This window comes from Callithrix jacchus, chromosome 4, assembly GCF_049354715.1.
Source record: "Callithrix jacchus isolate 240 chromosome 4, calJac240_pri, whole genome shotgun sequence".
Lineage (NCBI taxonomy): Eukaryota > Metazoa > Chordata > Mammalia > Primates > Cebidae > Callithrix > Callithrix jacchus.
The window spans coordinates 102,539,706-102,562,130 of NC_133505.1; the positions used below are offsets into that span (position 1 = coordinate 102,539,706).

General features: G+C 34.2%; 1 protein-coding gene across 2 annotated transcripts in view; it reads left to right on the forward strand.

The window, feature by feature from the left end:
• Positions 1-22,425, forward strand: part of FHL5 (four and a half LIM domains 5) — a 70,175-nt gene that overhangs the window by 29,394 nt on the left and 18,356 nt on the right. For both annotated transcript variants that reach the window (XM_017971266.4, XM_035296365.3), the window contains 3 exons: positions 19,000-19,170; positions 20,133-20,307; positions 21,258-21,427. In XM_017971266.4, coding sequence (XP_017826755.1) covers positions 19,012-19,170; positions 20,133-20,307; positions 21,258-21,427 — 504 coding nt within the window. In that variant the 5' untranslated portion in view covers positions 19,000-19,011. The remainder of the gene's footprint in view (positions 1-18,999; positions 19,171-20,132; positions 20,308-21,257; positions 21,428-22,425) is intronic.

The window sequence follows — 22,425 nt, forward strand, 5'->3', positions numbered from 1 at the left end:
ATTAAACTTAGATTCTTCTTCCAGTTTCTGTCTGTATTCAAGTTTTGCATGTCAATCAGACAAGTTTCAAAGACTTCAATAGTTTGCCTAAGCCCTTCCCAAGAGCATTTTAATATTCTTTATACCATTTTAATTTAAATTCTTCCAAGTTCTTCTCTAAAGAAAAAAGAAAAAAATCTACTTTACGGAATCAAATAGAGACCTGAATGGGCAATTGGGATAGCTATGGAGGAATCCCAGATGAGCATAGATGTATTTATACAGGTAAAGCTACTTTGAATAACCAGATGAAAATTAAATCAGAAAGCCAGGCAGACTTTAAAGGGCAATGCACTTTTACACAAAAGTAATAATTATGGTGTTATTTGCATTTATTTAGTAAAATTCACATATCATATATTAGAGAGAAAAGCAATCTTAACCACCTACTGTATATCCTTTATTTTAAGACATATATCAATGTGATTGTTTTATATGGTGCTACCTACATCCATGGGAAACAAAAAGCTGCAATAAAATCAATGCAGTAACTTATAATTGGTATTTAGAATAAGAATATATGGTAATTTAACTCATTCAAATTATTGCACAAAAAGTAATATTTCCCAAAAACACATGAACAGAGATCATTATTGGAAACCAGAAGACCATAATTATATCCTAGTTCACTTTAACTTTGCCATAAAACAGTAAAAGCCCACTTCAAAACATGTAATCTATAGCAGGAAAGTAATAAGACACATACAGGTAGCACATTTATTTGCACAATGCTGTGTTAAATGAAACTTGTGCATATTGGAAACATATTCTTGCTTTGCACAGTTCCATAGTAGCTGAGTATTGAGAAAGGGAAGAGAAGTGAGAGGGAAGAGGGGGAAAGAAAGAGAACTTTACTGTCTTCCTCTTCCCTCTCTCACACCTACAATGGTCTTCCTCAGCAATTCACTCACCCACTCAGTTCACAAACATCCCAGCTCCTCTCTGTGAACACACTTTCATGACCACTATCAGCACACAAAGCCCTTTCCTATTTTAGTAAAAATAATCCAGATGGACATAGAAATATAAAAGCTGGTTTAATACATACTATTACTTATTCATGATACTCACGGTTTTTAAAAAACATTGCATCTATGAGAAGACTTCAAACAGTTCATGGAAAATACATATTATTTTAACACTAAGCATGTGTTTAAAAACTTTTTACACCAAAATAAACTCATACTAATATGTTATAACATATCTGAAAAGAATCTAGTTTGAGGCACAAAGAAGGATAAGATATAAGTTTAAGGAGTCTCTATCAGAGCAACATAAATTCTCCTAAAATTGAAGCAAGAACAAACACCAAATTTATAGTGAAGCTTGGGTGGAAGAATGGTGAAATAATTTATGCTTTATAGAAAGATAACAGGACATTGCCCCCAAAGAAATCAGCAGTTTACAAATGGATAACTTGTCTTAAGAAGGGAAGAGATGATGTTAAAGATGAAGCCTGCATCAGCAGACCATTCACATCAATTTGCAAGGAAAAAATTAATCCTTTGTGCCCCAATTGGAGAGGACTGACAACTAACAAGAAGAAACAATAGCCAACACCATATACATCTCAACTCGTTCGTCTTACACAATTCTAACTAAAAAATAGTAAGATGAGCAAGCTTTCCACTTGGGTTCCAAAACTATTGCACAGATCAGCTGCATACAAGACCAGAGCTTTCAAATGAAATTTTAGGCAAATGAGATCAAGATCCTTCAGGATTTATTTGAAGAATTGTAAGAAGAGGCTTTGCCAGTCTGATCCTGAATAGAAAGCACAATCAAAGGAATGACCTCCAAGAGACAGAAGTGGTCCAGTCAAAGCAAAATCAGAACAGTCAAGAGCAAAGGTGATGGCAATGGCTTTTCAGGATGCTCAAGGCATTTTGCTTGTTGACTTTCTGGAGGGCCAAAAATCAATAACATCTGCTTATTATGATAGTGTTTGGAGAAAGCCAAAGCTTTAGCAGAAAAATGCATGGGAAAGTTTCACCAGAGAATTCTTCACAGTGCTCCTGCTCATTTCTCTCATCAAACAAGAGCAATTTTGTGTGAATGTCTATTGAAAATTATTAGGCGTCCATCTTATGGTACTGACTTGGCTCCTTCTGATTTCTTTTTGTTTCCAATCTTTAAAAAGTCTGTAAAGGACATCTATTTTTCTTCAGTTAATTATGTAAAAAGACTGCACTGACATGGCTAAATTCCCAGGACCCTCAGTTCTTTAGGAAGGGATTATATGGCTGATATCATCACTTATAAAAGTGTTAAATTTGATGGAGCTTATGTTGAGAAATAAAATTTATATTTTCAATTTTTATCTCTTAATTCCATTTCCATGAACTTTCTGAAATCTCCTTATATAGAAGATTCATAACCTATATGTAAAGTATAAGATATAACCAATTGGCTTAACAAACAAAATATCCCCTTTATACTTGAAACTCACTGTGCAACATCCCAATCCATTTTTATAACCATGAAAGTTAATCTTAAATTGCATCTTGAATTTTGTGTTAATCATCACTATGCTTTTTAAAAATAACTTTAATAGCACATATTCATAACTTCTAATAATAAATTTTGGGTGTTCTAAACTTTATATAAATGTCATTCTGGTATATTTACTCTCTACAACTTGCTTGTTTACTCGATATTGTAAAGTTCTCTCGCACTGAGGAGGTTATCTGTAAGTCATCTGTTTTTGCGGCCATATCACAGTATGTTGTGTGACCATATTATCTATTTAATTATCCATTTTTTCCCTTGATGGACATTCAGACTTTGTCGTTATTGCTAGTATAAACTATGTTGCTGTGAGCATTGCTCCACATGATCCCTGCAAGTTGCTCTCAAATTTAGATACTTAGGGGTGAACTTGTTGAGTTACAAGAAAGGTACATGTTCAACTTTATAATATAATAAAAAATGGCTTTAAAAACTAATTTTATCCCTTCATTTTGCATTCTTATTTTCAATGGGTAAGAGTTTCCATTCTTTTTTTTTTTTCTTTAGTGAACTAAGTAGTTTATTATTCAACACAAGTATGGAGGAAGGGACAACTTGCATAGCTGCTCTGATTGTTTTCTCCCATTAGTTACCCTGATACCCTGATGAGAGCTGGAGGCCTTTTGCTTCTTGTACCAGTTGTATCTGACCCAGAAAACTACTAGGACTTCCACAGTACTCTTCCTCAGGGCACGTTTTGTGTCGTGGTTCCCTTGTTAATCCGATCCATTTGCTTTTTTTCTTTTTTTTTAATAAAACCAAAAGCTTTATTTATTTGAAAAAAACAACAAGAGAACAATCAAGAAAAAAATACAAAAGTCACCAATGTATAATATTGGCATCTAAACAGGCGACTTACCTATACATATTCCTATAGATATTCGTGGGTTTTTTTTTCCACTTTTTAAAATTATACTTTAAGTTCTCAGGTAATGTGCAGAACATGCAGGTTTGTTATATAGGTATAAATGTGCCATGGTGGTTTGCTGCATCCATCACCCCGTCATCTCCATTAGGTATTTCTCCTAATGTTATCCCTCCACTAGCCTCCCACTCCCCTGCTATCCCACCCCTAACCCCACACTCCCCGACAGACCCCTGTGTGTGATGTTCCCCTCCCTGTGTTCATGTATTCTCATTGTTCAAATTAACTTATGAGTGAGAACATTCAGGATTTCGTTTTCTGTTCTGTTATCAGTTTGCTGAGAATGAGGGTTTCCAGATTCATCCATGTCTCTGCAAAGGACATGAACTTTTCCTTTTTTGTGGCTGTATAGTATTCAAAAATGTATATGTGCCACATTTTCTTTATCCAGTCTATCATGGATGGGCATTTGGGTTGATTTCAAGTCTTTGCCATTATAAACAGTGCTGCAATAAACATACACGTGCATGTGTCTTTATAACAGAATAATTTATAATCCTTTGGTTATATGCCCAGGAATGGGATTGCTGGGTCAAATGGCATTTCTAGTTCCAGATCTTTAAGGAAGTGCCACACTGTCTTCCACAATGGTTGAACTAATTTACACTCCCATCAACAGTATAAAAGTGTTCCTGTTTCTCCACCTCCTCTCCAGCATCTGTTGTCTCCAGATTTTTTAATGATTGCCATTCCAACTGGCATAACGTGGTATCTAAATGTGGTTTTGATTTGCATTTCTGTAATGACCAGTGATGATGAGCTTTTTTTAATGTTTCTTGGCTGCATAAATATCTTCCTTTGAAAAGTGTCTGTTAATATCCTTTGCCCATTTTTTGATGAGGCTTGGTTTTTTCTGTAAATTTGTTTAAGTTCTCCACAGATTCTGGATATTAGCCCTTTGTCAGATGGGTAGATTGCAAAAATTTTTTCCCATTCTGTTGGTTGCTGGTTCACTCTATTGATAGTTTCTTTTGCTGTGCAGAAACTCTGAAGTTTAATTAGATCCCATTTGTCTATTTTGGCTTTTGTTGCCATTGCTTTTGGTGTTTTAGTCATGAAGATCTTGCCCATGCCTATGGCCTGAATGGTACTGCCTAGGTTTTCTTCTAGAGTTTTTATGGTGTTATGCCTCATGTTTAAATCTTTAATCCATCTATAGTTAATTTTTTGTATAAGGTGTAGAAAGGGCTCCAGTTTCAGCTTTCTACACATGGCTAGCCAGTTTTCCCCATTTATTAAATAGGGAATCCTTTCCCCATTGCTTGTTTTTGTCAGGTTTGTCAAAGATCAGATGGTTGTAGATGTGTGGCTTTATTTCTGAGGCCTCTGTTCTGTCTTCTGTTCCATCAGTCTATCTCTCCATATTGGTACCAGTACCATGTTGTTTTGATTCCTGTAGCCTTGTAGTACAGTTTGAAGTCAAGTGGCATCATGCCTCCAGCTTTGTGTTTTGTTTGTTTGTTTCTGTTTTGTTCTTTTTCTTAGGATTGTCTTTGTTATACAGGCTCTTCGTTGGTTCCATGTGAAATTTAATGGGGTTCTTCCCAATTCTGGAAGAGTCAATGGTAGCTTGATGGGGACAGCATTGAAACTATAAATTGCTTTGGGCAGTATGGCCATTTTCATGATATTGATTCTTCCTAACCATGAGCATGAAATGTTTTTCCATATGTTTGTGTCTTCTCTTATTTCCTTGAGCAGTGATTTGTGGTTCTCCTTAAAGAGATGTGTGAAGGCACATCTCTTGTTAGTTTTATTTCTAGGTATTTTATTCTCTTTGTAGCAACTTGGAATGGGAGTTTACTCATGATTTGTCTCTCTGTTTGTCTGTTATTGGTGTATAGGAATGCTTGTGATTTTTGCACATTAATTTTGTATCCTGAGACTTTGTGGAAGTTGCTTATCAGCTTAAGAAGATTTTGGGCTGAGATGATGGGGTCTTCTAAATATACAATCATGTCGTCTGCATATAGAGACAACTTGACTTCCTCTTTTCCTAACTGAATACACTTTATTTCTTTTTCTTGCCTGATTGCCCTGGCCAAACTTCTAATATCATGTTCAACAGGAGTGATGAGAGAGAGCATCCTTGCCTTGTGCCAATTTTTCAAAAGAAATGCTCCCAGTTTTTGCCCATTCAGTATGATATTGGTTGTGGTTTTGTCATAAATAGCTCCTATTATTTTGAGATATGATCCAGTGATACCTAGTTTATTAAGAGTTTTTAGCATACAGGGCTGTTGAATTTTGTCGAAGGTTTCCTCTGCATCTGTTGAAATAATCATGTGGTTTTTGTCTTTGGATTTATGTTATGGATTACATTTCCTGATTTGTGTATGTTGAATTATTATGGATTTTGGCCTGAAATTTTCTTGTTTAGTTGTGTCTCTGCCAGGTTTTGGTATCAGGATGATGTTGGCCTCATTGAATGAGTTAGAGAGGATTTCCTCTTTTTCTATTGTTTGGAATAGTTTCAGAAGGAATGGTAAAAGCTCCTCTTCTTACCTCCAGTAGAATTTGGCTATGAAACCATCTGGTCCTGGACTTTTTAGGGTGGCAGGCTACTAATTGCTACCTCAAGTTCAGACCTTGTTATTAGTCTATTCAGGGATTTGACTTCTTCCTGGTTCAGTCTTGGGAGTCCTGGTTTAGTCTTGTAAGTGTCCAGAAATTTATCCATTTCTTCTAGATTTCCTGGTTTCTTTGCATAAAGGTGTTTATAGTATTCTCTGATGATAGTTTGTATTTCTGTGGAATTGGTGGTGATATGCCCTTTATCATTTTTTATTGCATCTATTTGATTCTTTTCTCTTTTCTTCTTAGTCTGACTAGTGGTCTATCTATTTTGTTGATCTTTTCAAAAACCAGCTCCTGGATTCATTGATTTTTTTAATGGTTTTTCATATCTCTACCTCCTTCGGTTCTTCTCTGATCTTAGTTACTTCTTGTCTTCTGGTAGCTTTGGAATTTATTTGTTCTTGCTTCTCTAGTTCTTTTAATCATGATGTTAGGGTGTCAATTTTAGATCTTTCCTCCTTTCTCTTTTGGGCATTCAGTGCCTTTATTTCATTCTTTATGAAGTAGTCATTCGGGAGCAGGATGTTCAGTTTCCACATAGTTGTGTGGTTTTGAGTGAGTTTCTTAATCCTGGGTTCTAATTTGATTACACTGTGGTCTAAGAACTAAAATCATAACTGTTTGTTATGATTTCCAACCTTTTGTATTTTCTGAGGAATGTTTTACTTCTGATTACATGGTAATCTTAGAATAAGTGCGAATGGTGCTGAGAAGAATGTATATTCTGTGGATTTGGGGTGCAGAGTTCTGTAGATGTCTATTAGATCCAGTTGATCCAGATCTGAGTTCAAGTCCTGGATATTCTTGTTAATTTTCTGTCTCATTGATCTGTCTAATATTGACAGGTGCTGGTGTATGATATTCACCTCCCTGTGAAATTTTTATAGTTTTCTATGTAGAGATCTCATACATTCTTATTAGGTTTCTAGATAGGAATTTCAGGGAATTTAAATAATATCATAAATGATTTTTTTCATTTCACTTTCTGTTTGTTAGGAATACAATCTGTTTGATAGGAATATAATTGATTTTTATATAGACATTTTATTGAGCAACTCTAATACCTAACTTGTAAATTATAACCAGTTATTATACAATCTATTGGATTTTCTTCACAATTAGATTGTCAGCAAATAATGAGTTTGTTTCCTTCTAACTCTTACACCTTTTCCCCTCACGTTACTGCAAAATTTTTGGCTTCCAGGATAAAGCTGAATAAAAGTGGTGATAGTGAATATTTCTTTCCTATTTATAAGCTGAGTAAATCTATCAAAATTTACCATTAAATATAATGTTTGCTGTAGGTTTTTAAATCCACATTGAAGAAGTTTCTTTCGTTTTTAGTTTGCTGAGTTTTAAATCATGAATTGAAGTTAGATTTTTATCAAATGTCTTTTCTGCAGCTACTGGGGTGATTTTATAGCTTTCCCTTTCACTTGGTAAAAATATTGAAACACAGTGATTCTCTTTTGAATTTTAAACTGAACTTGGCTTTCTGAAATGAAATCAACTTGATCACAATATGCTAATCTCTTCATATGTCACTGGATTTAGTTGCTCCTTATTTGGCATTGGATTTTGTATTTATTGCCACAAGTATTATGGACCTATACTTTTCCTTTCTCATAATGTTTTCAGATTTTGAAACCAAAGTGTTAATGAGTTCAAAAGCAGCCAGGGCATGTTCTCAGTTTATAGTTATTTGATTTAGTTTGTATAAGATTGCTGTTATTTCTTCTTTAAAAGCTTGGCAAAATTCACAGGTGAAGCCACTTTGGCTTTATTATGTTCTGTAGGCTTTTAATTACAAATTCAATTTATCTAATAGTTGTCATAATTTCATGTTTCTTCTTGTGTCAGTTTTAATGTTTTATTTTAGAATTTTTCATTTTTACCTAAATTTTCTAATTCTTTAACATATGTTCTGCATAGTCAGTTTTATATAGATTCATCTACATGTTCACAATTTTCATTTTTTTCCCTATTCTTTTCTGCACTTGCAAGCTCCAATGTTTCCTTTTGCCCAAAGAACAATCTTTGGTATTTATTTTAGCATGGGTCAGTGATTAATAAATTTAGTTTCTGATGGCCTGAAAATGTTTTTATTTTCATTGTCAAAAGATCTTTTACGTGGATATAGACTTCTAGGTTGGCAGTTAATTTCTTTCAGCAATTTGAATATATCTCTCCATTGTCTATCTGCCCTTTTTTTCTGTTGAGAATAGTTATCTTCTCAGTTTGTTAATCTGAGTTATCTTCAGTGTTCATCTGAAAGTGATATTTTATAATCTATTTTTGATATGATATGTTATTTGTCTTCGATTTTTAGTGGTTATGCCCTGATGTGTCCAAATGTGTGTTTTTCAGGTCAGTTGAGGTTTATGGTTTCTTGGTTTTTAAAAATTTTGGGCATGTATTTTGTCAGTTTTGGAAGACTGGCCATTATTTCTTTAAATACTTATACATTTGTCTCTTTTCTCATTCTTCTCTATCAGCTATGTTTCTTTCTTAATTGTACTTTACATACCTTTTATCATCATGCTTAATTTTATTTTCTATTTTATTATCTTTTTCATTTCATCCTATCTTTTCTAAAATTTTCTATTATGTCCCTAATTTCAATCATTGTTTATTTCTGTACCATAATTTACACTGCTTTCTTTTTCATTGTTTTTAATTCTCTACCAAAATTTTTGCTGTTTATTTTATTTACCCCCTTGAATATATTAAGGATAGTTTTATGTTATATCTTATACCTCCAAAATCTATGGCTTCCTCCATGTATGTTTCTATTCTTTATGTTTCCTTGTCTTCTTCTGAACATGGTCATTTTTTTTTTTTTTTTTTTTTGTGCTAGACATTGGTGTAGGAGTAATTGAGGCCTAGGATGATGTTTACTTCCTTCAGACAGGATGTGTATTTACTCTGGTGTTCAGCTAGGGATACCAGTATTCCAAGGTTATCTTAATATAATTTTAGAAACTGAGGTAATTCAAAGCTGGGCTTCCATCTCTGAAATACTAGTTTACTTCTAATTTACCCTTACTCCAAGGTCATAGCTCTTTGGAAATCTCACCTACACAATGATAAGCTTACCAGGCCTGATGCATTGAAGGTCGATTTTTGTCCTCTTTGCCTTTCAAGGTTATCAGAAGTGCCCTACAGCTTCTCATACTATTAATTTGTCTTCCTGAATGCACATATTCTTCTGCAGAAAGCAAATATCAAGCTCATCTATGTTTGTCTCCTACTTTTGGATTTTGCCTATTAATTCTTCACTGAAATATTAATTCTCTAATGCCTCCAAAGGACACTTTTTAAGTATATATTTTTCTAGCTTCTCTAGTGGTTCACAGCAGCTTCATGGTTTGAATTATATACAATACCATTATTGGAATGGAAGTCTTTTGACAATTTTATTTTGGGAAAAAAATTATTTCTATTACCTTCATTTAGTAAATTTGCTCTATATGCTTTTATTTTATTTCAAGTCTGCTGATCATTACTTTTGCTTTGTTCAGTCTGCTGATAACCTTACCCACTGAATTGTCTATTACAAATATTTTTAAATTGTAATATTTATTTGATCCTTTCCCAGTTCTTTCATTTTTCTGCTGAAATCATTTATACATTCATTCAGTTTATTTCCTTCTGAATATTTAACATAAGCATAATAAAGTCCCTTTTCATTAATTATATATACATATATATATATATACTTCTTGAGATGTCTTACAACTTTTTGCCTGCCAAACATTGAAACAAAATACCTATGTACAATTTTTGGTGGTTTTTTTTTACCCCCAGAGGACAGAGTCCTTGCTTGTCACATGGCTAGGGCAAGGGGCTGAACTTTTAGTTTCGGTCAAGTGTTATGCTGAGTTGCAGTTAAGAAAAATATTAAATTAAGCTGACCTCTGGCTTCAAATGATATTAAAGACAACTATATTTCCCTTTCATCTAACCTTTGATTGAAGCTGAGAATTTGCTGGTATTTAAACTCAGATTGGTTGCAGATGTAGACAGTTACTTTTGGATCATCTTTGGAATAATTTTGTCTTCAACCAAGGAAGTTTTAACAACTTCCATTTGGTTTGATTTGGGTTTAAAATAAATCATGTGTCTTCTTATTCTATGATATCTCAGTTTTCTATTTTTATTAATTTTATTTTACTTATTTTATTTCTATGTTTAGAGTTTTCCATAAAAGATTTAACAAACATAAGGAGCTTTTCTTAAAATTTTAACATGAGAAATACTTAATCTTAATGTAACTGCTAATTTATTCTCTTTTCAAACAATATAAAGTTTAACAATCAACTCTTTCCTCACTTAAATCCTATTTTCCCCAATACATTAGTACCATTATGTGTTTTGAATGCCACAAATTATTATTGTTTTTTTATCATACAGTCTATGTTAATTTATATATAACTGCATGTTAGTAAAGGACTTTTCTCCTTATTCTTTCTTTTTGCCTTCAATTTTCCTAAACCTTCCTTTAGAGAGTTTCCTTTTTCTTTCCTTTTTTCAAACCACATTCTTTTTCTTTTCAATATATATTTTATTGCATTTTAGGTACATACATGGCAATGTTCAAACCACATTCTTTAGAACTGCCTTCAGTGAGGGTTTTTTGGTAGTAAACATGACTTTTGTCAACTTAAATATGTTTTTATGTCATCCTATTATTTAAATTCACCTTCATTGAGTAAACAGGTCTAGGGTTTACTTATTTTCTCTCAGCATTATTTCAGTTCCTTCTGGTTTCTATTGTTGCTCTTAAGAAGTTATCTGATTATCTAATTGTTGGTGTTTTAGACATTTTTTTTTTCTTTGAATGTCTTTAAGATCTTCTTTGTCTTTGGAGTATGGCATCTTTACTATGATGTGTTTGTTTTATGATGGCTGAAATTTGTTTTACTTACTGCATCATTACATTTATGTCATTAATTCTTGGAAATTCAATTCTATCTCCAACCTTTGCAGATATATGAGTTATCACTGAGTGAGTACACTTGTGTGACAAGCAATCGGGTCAAGGAACAGATGATGGCCAGTTCCCCAAAGGTCATCCTGTATACTATCTTCCAGTCACAAAGGTTAATCATTATTCTGACTTCTCACATCATAGATTGGTTTGCATGTTTTTGAACTTCAATGTTAATGGAATCATTCACTATGTCCTCTCCTTTATCTAATTTCTTTTGGTGAACATTATATTTGTGAGATTTATTTATATTATTGCATGTAGTTGTATGCATTAATTCTCACTGCTACATAATATTCCATTTTGTGACTATATTACATGTTATTTCTCTTTCTACTATAATAAGCATCTGTTTTGGACTATGAATACTGGCATTATGGATATATTGTCCTATCTTTTATTTTGCCTGATTTGAAAATTATGTAGAAAAGAGCTTCATTACATACATTTAAAAATGTAAAAAAAAATTTTTTTCTATATATTTCTATTTTTTATCTATTTCTATATGTTTCTCATTTGTTCTGTTATCTTCTGAAATTCTGTAAAGACTTGGGTCAAACTCTTATACTCTGTCTTCTACTTTTTTTAACCACTATATTTTCCATCTCTTTTTCTTTCTTCATTGTATTTTATAGTACATATTTCATTCTATCCCCATTTATTAATTTTCCCTTCAAATGATGCTAATCTGCATTTTAATCTTTTAATTTTAATGATATGGTTTTATCTCTATTATTTCTATCAGTTCTTTTGCAAATCTGCCTAGTCATTTTTATTCTCCTGAATTTTTCTATATAATGCCCTCTATTATGTCTTTAAATATGTAAACATAGTCATTTTCCATTTTGTATCTGTTATTTCTCATGTGGAATTGTTTTGTTGGTGATCCAATTTTTGTCTTTGCCGGATTTTTACTCATGCTGTTTGTTTTTATTGCTTATTCTTATTTTAAAAACTTTAATTGTGAATTCATGCTCAATGAAAATTTATATGTAAGAATTTTTTTTAGGCCTAGAATGATGGGACATTCTTTCATAGGAGATTTTCTTATGTTTCATGGTAGTGATGACATCTTGTCACTACCAATCCAGTTCCATTTTAAACTAATCCTTTTAAACTACAACCCAAACATTTTAGACCTTACGCTTAGTAAAAGTTCAGGCTATAAATACTTGGATAATGAGGTCATCATGGCTCAGGAGACATCCTCAGGACAGATGGCTCCTTTTGAGAGTGTAACCTTTTTAGTCTCCTGCTTTCTTTTTATTTTTAGCCTCTGAGATTTTTCCTTACTTTCTTGCCAGTTCAGCAACACATTTTATTTTGTTTGTTTTTAATTCCTTAGGCGTGTTGTTCTGAACATGCAGTTTTCTAAACTGTTGGCAATGAGCATCTCCTCACTCACATTTTAACTCTGAAATCTGACATCAGACAATTTAGTGTCTACAAACTATTTTTTGAAGGCATTGTTTACCTCCTTGTTAACATTTTCCTTAATTGTTATTAATATATATTCTTTTCTTGAAGTTCTCACTTCCTTTGTCTTTCAACACACTGTGACTTTCACTATATCTGCTTCATCTCTTTCCCGTCACAAAACATGCCTTTATCTATGAGTTTGTATCTTATCTTTTTTTCACTTTTCTACACTAGGGTTTCTTTGATGGTCTCATTCAATCTCATAATTTCAGTTACCATTGTAGCTCCTCACCTACTAATTAGCTCATCCATGAAAATAGTCCAAATTTTTCAATCTAATGCCACATTTCAGCCTAATATTTTGGACATACAGCTTGATGGCTGTCTAGTTTAGTTCCTCAAGTTCAAAGTAACTAAACCTGAGTTAATCTTGGCTTCCAATTAGCTTCTCTTCCTGTACCCCCATCTTCTATTAGTGGTACACTAATTCTACCAGGAACTATATGTGAAATTTCAGAATGACTCTCTCTGCCTCCCAGACTTTTTAAGTCCTACTGCATCTTGATTCCCAAACATGATCTCAATACTCTTTTCTAAATCAGGCCATCATTACCTCCAACATGAATACCCCAAATGCTTCCTTTCCTCATTTCCAGCTGCATTCTCACCCCTTAAACAATACTTAGTCTTCGACTTCTCAGAATTCCAAGACTGCATATATGCTTGTATTCTATCACCTGATCTCACAGTCTCTGCAACTCTCTCTTTATATATATAATATATAACAATATATAATATATAACAATATATAATATAATATATATACACATGTTTAATATTATGTATAATTACTTGTTCATGTAAATTGATTAATATATTTCATTCTTATGATTTATTTAATGAATTTTCCCTTAAGGGAAATAGCCCATTGATTCTCCATATTCCCCCAAAACACAAAAAACAGTACGTTTTGTACAGAAGGCATAATATTTGTTGATTAAGCTACATATTGAAAAAAGAGCTTCAAATTGATTTTTCTGTTTATGGTATATCTCCATTTAATCATGTCTATCACTGTTTCTTAATTAATTCTCATAAGTCTCAGCTCAAAACATGGCACTTACTTTTCTAAATCATCAATGATTATATTTTTTCTATAGAAAAAGTTCAAATCTAGCATGAAACTTAAGCCACTGATGACCTTGCTCTAGTCTTTCTTTTAAAATTTGTCTTCCACTCTCATGCTCTGCAAGCCCCTTAGAATACAATACTTACTGTTTTCCATGCATGCCTCACATATACAAGTGTCAGTGCCCTTCCCAATTCTGTTTCTGCGTGTAAATGCCCTTCTCCACATCTCAAAGAAAGGAGAGGTTTACACTGGCTAAGATCCTGGGCTTCAGTTTCTAAAAAGTATAGACTTGCACCCTAGACCTAGTATTTTTATCAGCCAAATGATCTTGGCCTCCTAAGTTTTGGTTTGCTCATCTGTCAAATGGGTATAATAATAACAGACCTCCTCAGGGGATTGTTGCAAGATTTAAAAAGATCCAAATACGGTAGTATACACAGGACTTGGCACTCAGAAAACATACAGGAGTGTTAAATATTATTGTTAATATCTCTAAAATTACTCCAAGGGTGGTAGAGTCTGCCCATTGCCCACTTCCATATCCATTCTGCATGTGATCTAGAGGTCAAAAACTTGCTGCTGCTACCACGAGTACCACCACAACTGTCTCTCACAGTCGAAAAACTAGTTAGGAAAACTGACTCCAGGCATTATGAATGGATAGAAACCTTTCACATCTCAGCCAGCCTATCTAGCAACAACAGCAGCAGGAACACGTCTTTCATTTCACATTCGCCTTCTGATTTTCATGTATGTTTTTAGCAGAGCCAAATTTGCATCCTGAACACACACTGTAATGGGGTCCAGGAAATGCTTTTAGCTCCTTGATCTCTCCAACCAGGAGGAGGATAAAACCAAGTTTTGGAAAGCCAATCCATAATATCTACCACAATCTTCTCAAATTCATTGAGAAGCCACTGCTTCGAGTTGTTCCTAAATTTTTCCTAGCTGAAAGTAATTGTCCTTCCTCCTCCTTTAAGCTGTGGTTTTCAACCCGCACTGGACTTTAGAACTACTTGACAACTGAAAAGTACTTATATTTAGTGCACTCGAATTTATTTGTTTTGAGGTAGGGGTGTACCTTGGACATTTTTTTTGACACAGGGATTCACTCGTGTTGCCTAGGCTGGAGTGCAATGACACAATCTCAGCTCACCACAACCTCTGCCTCCTGGGTTCAAGAAATTCTCCTGCCTCAGCCTCTCAAGTAGCTGGGATTACAGGCGTGAGCCACCACACCTGGCTAATTTTGTATTTTTAGTAGAGACATTTCTCCATGTTGGTCAGGCTGTTCTTGAACTCCCAACCTCAGGTGATCTGCCTGCCTCAGCCTTCCAAAGTGCTGGGATTACAGACGTGAGCCACTGTGCCATCCCACCTTGGACATTTTTAAAATTCTAATGTGTACCCAATGTTTAGAACTACTGCTCTAAAACTTATAACCTTTCATTTATCCTCATCACTTCCTAACTTTTGTTTAGATATATGAAATGTCCTTACTCTTCCTGCTAGATCATAAGCTCTCTGCAGACAGGATGTGAGTCTAATCTTTTTATATCCTTTACAATTTGTAGCAGATTACTTTGCAAATGACATGTATTTTACATGTTTATCAAATGTATGAATAAATAGATGGTGAGTGAGGCCTTGCAAACAATGGTATATTAAAGGTACCAGGCATGAAACCTAGTCCTTGCCTTTCTCCCACTTGAAATGTTCTCAAGTATATTTCTTGTGAATCTATTCATTCTGCATAGCATAGTAAAAATGTTAAGTGGATATACTGCTCATAGCCTTAGCCTTCTAATTAATAACTCACCATAAAATATAACAACACAGAATTATCCTGGTTTAAAAAATAGCACCTAAGAAATAACACTCTCAGCTACAAAAACTATTATTAAAACTTACATCTTTTTAGGGAGAAACCTAACATCTATAGGAGGGAACCAAAAAAACAAAGCCAAGTCCATTCATACCATTGAATTTCTGAGCTACTCATCTGTCTTCATTATCTCCTTTGATATATCAGTGCACCTCTAAATAAATCTTCTAAAATCCCAATGTGCAAAGATAAAAATTCTGTGCTTAAATGTTGTGTTAGTTGCTAAATAACTTTGAAAGAAGTTTGACAAGAATGTCTAAGTGATACATTACAAATTAATGATTAGCACTGCTGAGTTCACATCTAGAAAAGTTGAATGCTAACCAATTGGGGTACATGAATAATTCTTACAGCTCATAATTAAGAATAGCTTTGCTCGAGGATTTTTAATCTTTGAAAGCAAAAAATTCCCAATATCTTTGTCAAATTAGCCCTCAGGTGGGGACTCCTGAGACAAAAATCACATAGTCCTCATCCTCTTTCCTACAGCTTTACCTGTTAGGGAATGATTAAAAATAAGCTATTTGGTTTGCTCTTCTGAACACAGAATTATTCCCTGAGAATTTTAAAATATTAATGTTAGTGATAAAGAAGAGGAAAAGGTACAGAATAATGTTTTTAAAAACATAAGATAATAAAAAGTGGTCAGACTGGAAAAATTCAGTCTTACCTGTTTTGCCTGCCCCACTCCAGTTAGAACTACTTGCATTCAAGGTTCAAATCACTTCAGAAAGCTTTAAAGTATCAAGATCCTTCTTCATCCTGAAGGTACCCAGGTACAATCTGTTCTCAAGACTCACCATTTCCCATCTTTAAATGAGTTCCTGTGCCATTCTCTCACTTGTCTTTTCCCTTCCTCGATAAACAGTTTGATCTTCCTTCCTTGCTTCTTTCTTTCCTTCCTTTTTTTCTTCCTTTCTTCCTTCCAATCTTCCTTTCTTCCTAACAGATTTCCAACAGCTTAACTTCCTTAAGATCTTCCTAGAAAGGTCTGTCTTCACTCTCCTTTCTATCCTAATAGTTCTCTAAAGATCCTATATGATTCTAATAGAATGTATATCATTTATATAGTTATAATACCTCTATTTTTAAAAAGCTATTTGGATGTAGTCAAAGATCAATAGTTAAATGCAGACTTCATGAAAATGAGGAATAAATTTCTTAGTGTATTTTTTCTAACCAAGAAGAAGAGAGTAAACATTCAGTTTGTTCTTCTACCTCAAATTACATTCACTATTACTAATACGGGAGCTATGCTAAGAGAATCTAGACTTCTTGAGGGGCAGGGAGTTCAAATCACTGAGTAAATATTCAAGAAATGTTGACCTGGACCAAATACCTGCTCCCACTATATAGTTCTACAAGTGTAAAATACAGGGTTTTGAGATATTAGACTGATTCTGTTCTCACCCTACCCAACTTCCCTGATGTTGGTTTTACAAAATGGAATTGAACAAGAAGTAAATTTCTTATTTTAAAAATTAAGAAATATGATCTGTATTGTAGGGCATTTTCTGCCAGGCCTATTATGTAGTTAGGACTGGGATGGGAGAAAGACCATCTTGTCTTGTATCTAGACTTCATGATCTGATCACTAAATTAGTTACAGGTATTTTGATAGTGTCATGTTTAAAGTATCATTTAAAATAAACAATTGAAATATTATCAGTTTTCTAATCTCTTTTGTTTTTTTTTTATTTTATAATTCACTTAAAGTGTCACAAAATGGCAGTAGCCTTGCAGTTCCTAACCCCTGAGAGGCCATGTTTCATGATGTTATTATACACATCTAAAACTAAAATAAATATTAGTAATCAAAGGAGGGAACCCATTTCATTATTAAAGGTGCATACTTGATTTCTGTGAAGTGATAAACACTTGATTGCTATAAATGTGAATAAAACTTTTATTTTTAAACTTTTCAAGGGAATTAGATCTATTTTCCTGCTTTTTGAAGGCTTTAGTAACACTCTGAGTGTGTTTGTATTCACTAGGAAAGGACATTTCTGTGGAATTAATCAAATGGAGAATTCAGTGTTCCTGGTAGATCATTTTGGCCATGTTCCATTTGGAACTTTCTAGTCTGCACTTCATCTTCCCTGGGAAAAGACTCACATGTTCCAAATCCTCAGTCTTTTCTCTACTTATTAGTGAAGAACAATATAGCAAAACTGCAATGTACAAAATTAAGAATGATGTGCATTCAGCAAGTCTCTCTGCTGGAAACTTCATCACTAGAATAAGGCAAAATGCAATAGAATAACAGTTAAATGTAGTCAGCACAAAGTAGTATCAAAAACGATGTTGTATCATCATAGTTGATGGTTCCTCTGATTTTGCTAAAATTAACAAAAATTCCTGTGGGGGGAGAATTAGAAAATGTTAAAAGCTCTAAATATATTCCAGTAAATCCTGAGATGACAAATCACATTTTCCAAGGAAAATCGGTGCTACTTTTTTGGTAACAACAAAAATTCATGTTCAACGCCTAATTAAAACCTTTTGAAATCTATATGCTTTGTCTCTTAATGGTGTTCCATATTTACAAAACAATCAGAACCCTTATCTGTCTCTGGCTTTATGTTTCATATCAGCTTTTTTATTCATCTTACAGAATGAATTTTACCTTACAGATAAATTCTAGCTATTTTTATGTACAGCCATAATGGAATAGCTGCTGCTATTATTTATGCTACATACATGTTACTTTGGCCCTAAAGCCTGAAGGAACCTATGGTCGTTTCCTACCACCGATGATTTCACCTGCACTTCTGTGTCTGGGCAAGCACTCAACAATAGTCACAAAGATCTAGCACTTGGTCTGAATCCTACCTGCTGTGTTTTATTTTGCCAGCTTGGTAAAGGACATTTAAATGAAGAAATCTAAAGCTAGCAGAGAACAGAGATTTTGGAGTCACCAGCACATTTGGGGTGGTGGAAGCCACAGCTAAGGAGGGTATGTGGTACAGAAAGACCTTAGGGTAAATGTGCAGAGCCCTTATTAGGTATTCTATAAAGACTTGAGGAGTAAAAGAATGAACTAGAAAATGACAATGTACTGATTATTAATTTATATTTGAGTAAGAAAGACTGTTATTTCCATCAAAACCGGCCTCTAGAATTTTCCAGCAAGAAAGTAAGTGACAACAGTTAGTTAAAAGCCCTAGCAATGGTTCATATTTATATCCTTGAGGTGAAACCATCCTTCTTCAACAAATAACATATTCTCATTGAATTCCACATTAGTTTATGATAATAAATACAAGATGTTTTTCATAATCTAGCTGCAGGTTTTATGCTTTTTTTTTTAAGCAAAACACACAGGAACTGCCAAGATGGAAGAGTAACCTTTCCTAAATCACTCGAAATGTCACCATGACCATAAGCATAATTTTCTAAATTGGTGAATTTTTGCTTAAGAAAATACAAACTCATTCAAGTGCTTCACTCACATCAAGGTTCCATCATTTATCCTATAAACAAAATTCTGCTTTTATATACATGAATCACTTTGTCATTCACAGGATCAAACCAAAATGACAACTGCTCAATTTTACTGTCAATGCTGCACAACTTCACTTCTTAGGAAGAAATATGTGCTAAAAGATGACAGTCCATACTGTGTTTTATGTTATGATCGTATATTTTCTAACTACTGCGAGGAGTGCAAAAAACCAATTGAATCCAATTCTAAGGTAAGTTTCACCTCAATTTACAGAATTGCTACATATGAACAGCAAACAAATGGGTTAGAATGCCTCTTTTCATTTAGCTTTGACTTTCAACACTATTTCTCTGCTACTGGATATATAAGGATCTTAAAAGTCACCAACAGTCAAGCTCCAGCCACTACACTTAGCACTATGAAATACAACATATGCTTAATTCTCACATGATCTAATGAGGTATCTGAGACTGCTAAAGATTAAAGAGGTTAAGTTATTTGTCCAAAGTTACACAGCTAAAATTTTTCTGCTGTTTCCAAGCCCTCAGTAACCCTTTGGTGTATGTTTGTTATTTCCAGAATGACAAAGGTATAAATAAATGCATAAAGAATTGAAGTTGTAAGGATTCAAAAGTCTCTGTTTTCTGACATAAAATCAGCTTCATTTCTACTTAACCCCATTAATACCTTTCACATCTACCAGCCATTCCCCCAACATGCTCACTATTTTCTTTCTCTTTCTTTCCTTCCTTCTTTCCCTCCTCCAATTTTCTTTCTCTCTCTTTTTCTTTTTGTTTCTTTTCTTTCTTTATGCCTTTTCTTTACTTAGGTGATGTTATTTTTTGTTTGTTTCTTTAGTTCAGTCTTAAAGAGTAATAGAATATTACAACCTACAATTTTAAAAAATCATTCCATGAGAAATCTCTGTTGTAGTTTATAACAAGAATGTAGGCAAACTTAGAAGACATAGCAGAGAATTCATTTGTTTTTTACCAGTTGCCTTAAGTGACCCGCCAAGAAAGCCCTGGGCTCTAGCTCTTAATTACCCCAGAGAGTCTCCTCTCCATGGGTAACAGTTTCAGTAACAACTTTCCCTCAAGCTACTAGTACAACCTACTGACATGAGAGTCCCAGGAGTGTTCAGTTTTGTCTTATAAAATGGCCTGTTTTGTCACAACCACATTTAATTAACTTTTATTTACTGTCTCAAAGGATCTTTGTTACAAAGACCGGCACTGGCATGAAGGATGCTTCAAGTGCACCAAATGCAATCACTCTTTGGTGGAAAAGCCTTTTGCTGCCAAGGATGAGCGCCTGCTGTGCACAGAGTGCTATTCTAATGAGTGTTCCTCCAAGTGTTTCCACTGCAAGAGGACCATCATGCCTGGTAGGATCTCAAGGGGGCTCCTGTCACTAACTGAAACTGCAATGCTTTTCATTAAGTCCCAGCACATGAGAACTGTGGCAGGTCCCAAAACCCCGGTTTGGAGAAAGACATCTTTCTTACTCTCTCAATCTCTTTCTTTAGAAATAAAAACACTGTATTTTAGAAATAAAAAGATTGTTCATTCATTATCCTTGAACAGGTAACTTACAGTGTTCTATTTTCATAAAGTCTAATTTATACAAACATTTCAAACCAGAATCTCACCCATAAAATAAAGACAAAATTTATACTAATAACACTACATTAAACATCAATGGCATCAGAAAGAGTGATTCATCACAGGCGATTGGAGCCAACTGTCATTTTATAGCTTGACACAAACTGCTTTGAGGATCAGTCATTGTTATTCTCTCTTAGGAAAGACAGGATTCATGTATATCATTCTACTTTTGGCAAGGACTAATTCTTTATATTTTGATCTTCTCAATCTCTATGAACAGCAGCATAAGAACATAATTCATTCTCGCTGTCTCACTCTTGCTCTCTCATTTTCTTATTATAGATTCAAAGAATTTTTAGAAGGACAAACTACACAACATAGTCTCAGTAGTTGTGCTGCAGGCATTTTTAATACCCCTATAATGATTATTATGGTCCAATTTATCCAAACCATGTGCAACCATTAGGAGTCTTCATTCAAAGTACTTTTACATCTCCAGATTATAGGTTATGCAGGACTTGAAAAAGTTTTCAGTCTAAGGGTGATTCTCCATCATCATGGCTGAACTTTATTAACCTTTTCCTTTCCCCCATAACCTGAAAAAATACTATTTTTCTAAAAGGACAATTTATTTATCATCTTAACTTAGAATTTAAGTAATTTGATCTGTATTTGCTTAATAAAAATTACACTTGACTTACACTAACAGGTCCTTACTTTTGGAACACAGGTTCCCGCAAAATGGAATTTAAGGGAAACTACTGGCATGAAACCTGCTTTGTGTGTGAGAATTGCCAACAACCTATAGGGACAAAGCCTTTGATCTCCAAAGAGAGTGGCAATTATTGTGTGCCGTGTTTTGAGAAGGAGTTTGCTCACTATTGCAACTTTTGTAAGAAGGTAATTTTCTAAAGAGGGTGAAGCTTATGGAAACTCAGAGTATTCCTTTTTAGCTGTACCATATATTTGAAACGAACTGATACTATTATGTTATACACATTCATCGTACTTTTCACTTTCAATATGTACAAACCACTAGTTGTCATGATGTGGATGACCATCTGTTTTTATTAGGCATAAAATTCCAGCCAAACAAGAAGTTAATATTCCAAACAGCTCAAGTGCTCAAGTGATTTGGCATTCCAGTTCAATTCATTGCCTTTTTTTTTTTTCTTTTTGAGATAAAGTCTCACTCTGTCACCCAGACTGGAGTGCAGTGGCACAATCTTGGCTCACTGCAACCTCTGCCTCCCAGGTTCAAACGATTCTCTTGCCTCAGCCTTAAGAGTAGCTGGGATTATAGGTGCACGCCACTGTGGCCAGCTAATTTTTGTATTTTTAGTAGATATATAAATGGGTTTAAGAGTTCTGCTAAAGTAGCCCATAGATAAATTCATCCCATTTGGGGTTTCACCATGTTGGCCAGATTGGTCTTGAACTCCCAACCTCAGGGGATCTACCTGCCTTGGCCTCCCAAAGTGCTGGGATTACAGGCGTGAGCCACCATGCCCAGTCCATTCACTGCTTTTATACAAGATCTCACATATTCTGGAAGAGAGCACAGGTCTTTCATTTAATACAGATGTTTCTTAAAAAATAATTTTTGATCCATTCAGTATTAACTGTTTCAGAGCAATATAGATTTGCCTCCCAAAGTGACTGAGGGAACCAAGTTAAACAGGATGCTTAACTTTCTTTCTCAGCAATGCAAATGTCTTCTCGACTTGAAGGTTTTGTATTTCCTAAGAGTACAGCAATTAGCTCAAGGGAGTGCCAAGATCATGAGGGAAGTCCAGGAGACACAAGACAGAAAGAAGTCTAAGAGCTGCAAGTTCCTTCTCCAGTACCAGGATCAGGCAGGACCTTCTAACTTGGCTTCCCACTCAAAACACATTTGC